Source organism: Myotis davidii, unplaced genomic scaffold (assembly GCF_000327345.1).
Source record: "Myotis davidii unplaced genomic scaffold, ASM32734v1 scaffold265, whole genome shotgun sequence".
NCBI lineage: Eukaryota > Metazoa > Chordata > Mammalia > Chiroptera > Vespertilionidae > Myotis > Myotis davidii.
Window position 1 is genome coordinate 4,194,737 of NW_006296627.1, and position 8,479 is coordinate 4,203,215.

Consider the following 8,479-nt stretch of genomic DNA (forward strand, 5'->3'; position numbering starts at 1 on the left):
GAAATGTCTTTCATTTATTGTTTCATTCTGGTAAATGAGGAATTAAAACTGAATTTTGAATGCTTTAGAAATTATATTTTCCTAAATCTAAAAATTATTTCCATTTCTATCACTCCTTCCTCTCAAACATTACCATGTAAGAACAATCCACACAGTAGATGCTGGTTGTAAAATTAGTCGGAAGACGTTTGCCATATGGGCCAAAAGATAGGAATAATTGTGGAATCCGTGGTTTAAATCTACTAGGATTACATAAGTATATGGCAGTGAATATTTACACCTACTGTTGGACTTGTTTCTTTATGAAAGTCAGAGCCACCATGTGCAACTTTCCTTCTGCCATGTGAGAACATTGCAGGTTCTAAGTCTCAAACTATAAATCCTCTAATTGGTTGACACTGTGTCTTGGGGAATATTTACAGTATTCTTTTTGTATAGTGTGTCTTGGGGAATATTTACAGTATTCTTTTTGTATAGTGTTTTTTCCTATCTGTTCTGGAATATTTTGAGTTTCTAAAGTATAGTTATAATTATTGGCATCTTTTAAAACCTGCTTTGTAAGGGTTTTAATCCTGATTGGAAAGCAAACCAATTTAAAATTTTTCATCTTAGATTTTTTTTTGGTATTTTTTTTAGACTGTTCAAGTGATTGTCCAGGCTCGACTTGGCGAGAAGATTTGTACTCGTTCATCTTCATCCCCAACGGGTTCAGATTGGGTAAAATTCCTATTCTTTGCTAAGGGGTATACACTGTGGTGTTTGTTACAAGGAATCACAGGGCAGTAATAAGGGATACTGTTTATAGTATTACTAAAGCATAATGTTAAAATATCTAATTCCATTTGATCCATTCACTTGGAAAGTATGTTTTTCATTGAATGTTAGTCCTGGATTTGGTTCTTGGCTTTCTGCTGTTTTAGATGAAAAGCTTAGTCTCTAGAAAACAAAAATATCTTGTTACTAATTTTTGTCCTAGGTCATTAGCAGTTTCAAGTTGAGCTTTGGGGCTTTGATGTAGGATACCTCTTATGGGGAAAGAAAAAGTGAATGAATGTCCATAGTCAAAGCAGTGCCTGCATTACCCAGCATACAGTCTGACCGCTTTATGTTTCAATGATGCTTTCTGTGAGTGAAAAGTCCTTTTTGTCTTCCAGTTCAATTTAGCAATCAAAGACATCCCTGAGGTTACACATGAAGCAAAGAAGGCACTGGCAGGGCAGCTGCCTGCCGTCGGAAGATCTATGTGTGTGGAGATTTCACTCAAGACTTCTGAGGTAAGGTTGTGGCTAGGATGGGTCTTAACTTGACACTCAAATCTCTTCACACTCTGGTTCTAATTTAGCCCTATTCCTGCACCTTCCCTCTGTGAACTTCTCTCATCATTCTCTGAGAAGGTCATGTTTTTTGTACTTTTTCTTCCAACCACCTGGAATATAGGCTCATCACCCGCATCCTTGTATATATCATCTATATGTGACATGTTTCTACTTATCCTCAAGACTCACATGCTCTAGAAAATCTTCCCCTTCTAGAGGGAGAGGTAACTGGTTTAGACTTCCCATGTACTTTGTTTGTATCCATTTCTAGAGTAGAACTTGCTGTATTGTGTGTGTGTGTGGGGGGTGTTTATTTGTTTATTTTGTTTACCTTATTCCACATTAGGATTGAGGCAGGTATTGTTACTTGTGTGTTTATTAATCTATTTGCACTACAAGATTGTGAGACTGCATGGTATAATGAAGAACAGATGGAGTTTGGAGCTACACAGACCCAAGTTCAGGTCTCAGCTGAGTGACTTTGACCAAATTACTTAATCCCATCCCCACCAACACCACCTAACTAACACAACACTTCCCAGTGTTGCAGAGCTACAATATTTTTTCATTTAATCCTTATTTGTAAAGAGGCTAAAATGACACAGTAGGCAATTATTACATCTTCCTATTCATACTTTATACTTTTATTCTGGAGTTCAACAGCTATGGTACATCTTATTTATCTTTGTAGTTCTTCAAATTCTTTCTGAAATGAGGCAGGATATAAGTAAATAATCATCTCTGTGCCTAATACAGTGCCTGGGATGGCGTGTAGAAAACTCTCAATGAATTTTGTTGAATGAATATTGTCAATACTTATTTCATGAAAACCTTAGAACCAAATAAAACAAAACTTCCTATTCTTTTTTTTAAAATATATTTTATTGATTTTTTACAGAGAGGAAGGGAGAGAGATAGAGAGTTAGAAACATCGATGAGAGAGGAACATCGATCAGCTGCCTCCTGCACATCTCCTACTGGGGATGTGCCCGTAACCCAGGTACATGCCCTTGACCGGAATCGAACCTGGGACCTTTCAGTCCGCAAGCCGACGCTCAATCCACTGAGCCAAACCGGTTTCGGCAAAACTTCCTATTCTTTATTGAATTGCCAGTTTAGTATATGATAATTTATTTTTTTTAGTCATTCATAGAGAGTCCAAAAGAAATCCCTCAAATAACTCTTTCCTCTCCGAGACATCGTGAAATCCGACTGTAAACTATTCTGATTGTCTTAGAGAGACCACACCAACTTATTTTGGGTACTTCCTGTCATCCATCCCTTTTTTGGGGGGAGAGGGGTGTAGGGGAAATGATTCAAATTCATTGCATCATTTAGAAACGACACTATAATGAAAAGGATGTATATTAAGGGCACATATTTAACTTTGATCTAGAGCAAATACAGTTCACTATTCCACAAACTAAAGACGCTTACTCTAAAACATAAAAGAATGCCCTCTTCCAACGGATTAGTAAAAAGGTTACTTGTGTTCAAAATATGTGACTATCCTTCTCACTAAGTGACATATAGGAGTGTTACAGGGTTGAGGGATTCTGGCTTTAGTCTTTTCTTTTTCTTACCTACTCAGTACTAAATCTGTTCAGAGTAACACAGAGACTGAACAGTTTGGCTATAGACATCAGATAGCTAAAAAGATTTAAGTAAAGAGATTGTTAGATATCTTTAGTTGTAGATGTCACCTGAAAATACCCCTATAGAATTAGAGGGAAAGGCTCTCTTCATTCATTGGAAGTGTTGGCCTTACTGAAGAGCAATTTGGATATACTAGCAAAAGTCTTCAAAGCATGAATACTTTTTTATCTAACAATTCTACTTCTAGAAATTTGCATTAAGAAATTAATTCAATGTATGTGCAAAGTTTTATTCTCAAGGCTATTTATCATAATGTTGTTTGTAGTAGTGAAAAATTAGAAACAACCTGTATGTACAAATATGGGGGGGAGTGATTGGATAAAATGATGGTCATGTTTTGGAATACTATGCAATATAATAAAAACCTAATATGCAAATTGACTGTATGGCAGAATGATCGGTGGAACAACCAGTCGCTATGACGTACACTGACCACCAGGGGGCAGATGCTCAATGCAGGAACTGCCTCCAATCCGTAAGCCCCAGGCCAGCCAAGGTGGTTGCCAGCTGGGGGCCCCCAGTCACCCTACAGGTCACCCCACAGAGGGAGGCGACCGGGGGCGGGGCCGTTGAGTGGGTGGTGCCAGGCCAGCCAAGGAGGGTGCCAGTGGGGGCCTCCCGATCACCCCACTGGTCACCCCACAGATGGGCCTTGATTGCAGGGCAGACCCTTAGTTAGCTTGATAAAAGCACTTGTTTTGTTGCTGGAAATCAATGAGCTGGGGAACCTGGGCGGAGAGAGATTTGATGACTAAGTCTAGATGTCTGACTAACTAGCTCTCTTAATAACACCCCACCGGTTGCCCCACAAATTGGCCTTGATCGCCGGCCAGGCTTAGGGACCTTACCCATGCACGAATTTCGTGCACCAGGCCTCTAGTTTAAAATAATGCAGAATTTTTAATTATAAGGATAATTCCATGTTATATCCTATATAATAAAAGCCTACTATGCTAAGTATCCGACTGTTTGACTCTTCAACCAGTTGCTATGATGCACACTGACGACAGGGGATAGACACTCTTTTTTTTGGGGGGGGTAGACACTCTTGACCAGTAGGTTAGCTTGCTGCTGGGTCTGGCTGATCAGACTGGGCAAGATGGGCTGGACATGCCCTGGAGCCTTCCCACAGTCTCTCTCTAACCCCAGTTGTGCATCAGTGGGGTCCCTCAGCCTGGCCTGCACCCTCTCACAATCTGGGACCTCGCAGGGGATGTCAGAGAGCTGGTTTCAGCCTGATTCCACAGGCTAGGCCGAGGAACCCCACCGGTGCACGAACCCGTGCACTGGGCCTCTAATTTATTAATAAAAAAACTAAGTGATAAAAAAAATAGTATATATGGTCTGATCTCACTCTGAGAAAAGTGATTGGATTATAAATTATCTTCTTTTCCTTTTTTGCTTAGTTACACTTTTTCTTTTTTCTTTTTTTAATTTTTTATTACAAAGGGTATTACATATGTGTCCATTTTTCCCCCCGCCCTAGACAGTCCCCTAGCCTCCCCTATCCCCCAGTGTCTTATGTCCATTGGTTATGCTTATATGCATGCATACAAATCCTTTGGTTGATCTCTTACCCCCCTACTTCCTGCCCCCCAACCCTCCCTGGCCTTCCCGCTGCAGTTTGACAATCTGTTTGAGGCAGCTCTGCCTCTGTATCTATTACTGTTCAAAAGTTTATAATGGTCTCAATTATCCATGAATGAGTGAGATCATGTGGTATTTTTCCTTCATTGACTGGCTTATTTCACTTAGAATAAAGTTACACTTTTCTAATACGTTTTATAGTGACTATATAGTGCTTCGTAATAAGAAAAAGAAGATAACTTTTAAAAACCAAATAAAATTGAAATATCTTTCATTTGTCCCATCTATAGGGAGATTCCATGGAACTAGAAATTTGGTGTCTTGAAATGAATGAAAAGTAAGTTCTCTATCTTCGGTTCTTTGGTTGTGGTAGCTGAGGATAAAGCAGATGACATCATGTGAAAAACAGGGCTTTGTTATCAGTCATGGAGGGTGTTTTGCTCACTTAACAAAACCAGTAGAGCTTCGGTACAATGCTCATGCTTGGCTTCCAGCCCTAGCACAGAGATGACCTTCAGAGGGAGCATTAGTCCAGAGAGAATTCAGACATCACAGGGAAAGGAGCGAGAGAAAGCTGAAAGGGTTTGTTGTTTTCCCAGAGTACAGATAGTTCTCTGATTAAATCCCTAGGGAGCTCTTGTAACATGACTACTCTATTTTGTCTGTTTTCTGTGTGGCAGACGTCCAATGAGATTTCTCCTCCCTACTTCTTATACAGTGTTGGTCATAGATTGGGAATGCATGTTACTCCCCTTCTGTATTTTCTTCTTTCAAGGCAGATTAGCTTACCTCCTGCCTGAAGTTTCACTTTCCAAGAAGGTTATACATATAGAAAAATAGAGGAAATAGCAACGCATCAAGAGAAAAATTTTTGTAATAAAAATATGTAGTATGGGATTTTTTTGGTAAAAATAGAAAGCCTGTGCCAGGTTATAGTCCAGAATTTTAGTACCAAACAGATGTATGTAGGTAAACAGCTCATAAGATGGTGCATTGAAATTGCGATTGCACATTCATTAATATAACTGCAATATTGAATTACTGTCTTTATTTTATTTTTTAATATATTTTTATTGACTTTAGAGAAGGAGAGAGAGATAGAAACATCAGCGATGAGAGATAATCATTGATCAGCTGCCTATTGCACACCCCCTACTGGGGATCGAGCCCACAGCCTGGGCATGTGCCCTGAGTCGGAATCCAACTGTGACCTCCTGGTTCGATGCTCAACCATTAAACCACACTGGCTGGGTTACTGTTTTTAATTGTGTTGCTTTATTTTTTAGAAAGATAACTGCTTCAACGCTAGAAAAAATATATTGGGTGCCTATTGGTGCCCATCTGCCTGTGTCCAGTATATGAGAAAGTGAAACTTTGGTTTATTGACTTATTTCAACAATGTGTTGGTAAACTGACAAATTACACCTTTACTTCAGAGCATCTGTTAATAATTTTACACATTTCTAGTGCTTAATTTTCTTTTTTTTTAAATATATATATTTTTATTGATTTCCGAGAGAAAGGGGGAGGGAGAGAGAGACTAAAGCATCAATGATGAGAGAGAATCATAGATTGGCTGCCTCCTGCACACCCCGTACTGGGGATCGAGCCCAAATCCCGGGCATGTGCCCTTGATCAGAATCGAACCTGGGACGTTTTGGTCCGCAGGCTGATGCTCTATCCACTGAGCCAAACCGGCTAGGGCCCTAGTGCTTAATTTTCAATCATCTCTGTTGGCTGTCATACTCTGAATGGTGTATTTGGACTGCAGAGCACTTTATATTCTTTCAGAAGTTATGAATAATACTAATAAATTAAGCTTGGTCAATAGATGGAACATAGTTAATATCTCTATGGAACATAACTAATATCTCTATAACCATTGCATTTCTGTTCTTTGTTTTATGTAGTTGAATAGGAGAATGCTGATAGTGTCTGTGTGCTCCACAGGTGTGATAAAGAAATAAAAGTTTCCTACACTGTGTACAACAGACTGTCGTTGCTGCTGAAGTCTCTCCTGGCTATAACGAGGGTGACACCAGCTTATAGACTGTCCAGGAAACAAGGACATGAATATGTCATATTATACAGGTAAACAGCTCACCTTTTTAACTCACTTGTCTGCCTCATCACTTTGCACATTGTCTGACGGCATTCAGGTATTATTTATATTCTGTGACAAATTTTTGAATAGGTGGTTGGTTGGATAGTTGATGCTATAGCTTTACTATGATTGTGTATCCATTTTTTCTTATGAACTCAGCTACCAAGTTCTTTGTCCTTTTGTTTGTCCACAGTCATGATTCCTATGTATTGGATTTTGAGGTTCTACTTACAGGACTTCAGAGCAGGGAAAGGAGCTTAAGACTTTAAAAAATAGACACTCCTGCCCTGGCTGATATGGCTCAGTTGGTTGAGCATTGCACCAAGAGGACGCCAGTTTGATTCCAGGTCAGGGCACATGCCCAGAAGAGGGTGTGTGCAGGAGGCAGTTGATTGATGTTTCTCTCTCATTGATGTTGTTCTCCTCTTCCTTCCTCTCTCTAAAATCAATAACAACATTTTAAGAAAACAACACACATAAAAACAGACTATCCTGAGAAGATTGTAGCCTTCTATATTCCAGAATTAAAATAAAACTTTTTTTTAACAAACTGCTAATTCAATTTGTTTTTTTTTATTTTAATTTTTTTACAATATAATTTTATTGATTCCAGAGAGGAAGGGAGAGGGAAAGATATAGAAACATCAATGATGAGAGTGAATCGTTGATTGGCTGCCTCCTTCACGCCCCCTACGGGGGATCAAGCCTGTAACCTGAGCATGTGCCCTTGACTGGAATGGAACCCAGGACCCTTCAGTCCACAGGCCAACGCTCTATCCACCCAGTCAAACCAGCTAGGGCTAGAATGGAGCTTCTTAATACAAATAGGACCTGCTTAGGGACTGAGTCCCCAGTTTAATTTTCTCAGGTCTCAAGGCTTCTCATGTGGTTGACAGATTACATAGGGAAATGATACTGTTATCCCAGTATTTACTGGTTTAGTCTGATTCTGTGCTCTAAGTGTGTGCTCTAATTTAGAAACATCCATGATGAGAGAGAATCATGGGTTGGCTGCCTCCTGCAAGTCCCCTACTGGGGATTGAGCCCACAACCTGGGCATGTGCTCTTGACCAGAATCAAACCTGGGACCTTTCAGTTTGCAGGCCGATGCTCTATCCACTGAGCCTTCCGGCTAGGGTTGGATGCTTTTTTAATGTAAGCATTGTCCTAGGTCTGAGGTAGAACTATACAGAGGCTCTGCCCTATGTGTGTTTCTAATTTAATGGGAAAACAGTTTAGTATATTATGAGTACGTGCATAATTTAATAAAAAGCAGGATTTGAAAACTGCATAGCAGTCTCAGGAAAAAAGTACTAGGAGAACATAGAGAGGGAACATTGTTCTGGCTGGGAGATATAAGACAGACTTCATGGAGGAAGTGGCTTTCAAGCTAGACCTTGAGGCAGAGAGAATTTCAGCAGACAGAAGGGAGAGAGGTAATTGTTCCAGGTGGGGACTACAACAGATGCAAGGCATAGAAATGGGGGCGGGGTATGAACTGTATCATGTTGTCTGATGGACCCAAGTGACGGTGTAGAGTTTATGTAGGAAAGTGTGAGAGCACAGCATGGAAAGCCAGGAGTCCCAAATCATCCAAGACCTTTTTTAATATTAGTGACCAACCATTGGTTTTTAGCCTTTGGCTTACATGTACAGAGCTGGTTTTGAAAAGAATTCGGATAGGAGGATGGAAAGACTTAACTAGGTCTGTTGCAACAATATAGTACCTGAGAATAGTTATTAAGTCACTTTTTCAGCAATAATCTAGCACCCTCCCCATGGTTGTTTTTCCAGGTAGGAGAGAGAGGGCAGAAGA

General features: G+C 39.9%; 1 protein-coding gene across 10 annotated transcripts in view; it reads left to right on the plus strand.

The window, feature by feature from the left end:
• Window positions 1-8,479, plus strand: part of ATG13 (autophagy related 13) — a 38,894-nt gene that overhangs the window by 6,501 nt on the left and 23,914 nt on the right. For all 10 annotated transcript variants that reach the window (XM_006772268.2, XM_006772265.2, XM_015569529.1 and 7 more), the window contains 4 exons: window positions 637-717; window positions 1,155-1,274; window positions 4,850-4,896; window positions 6,510-6,650. In XM_006772268.2, the coding sequence (XP_006772331.1) occupies window positions 637-717; window positions 1,155-1,274; window positions 4,850-4,896; window positions 6,510-6,650 (389 nt within the window). The remainder of the gene's footprint in view (window positions 1-636; window positions 718-1,154; window positions 1,275-4,849; window positions 4,897-6,509; window positions 6,651-8,479) is intronic.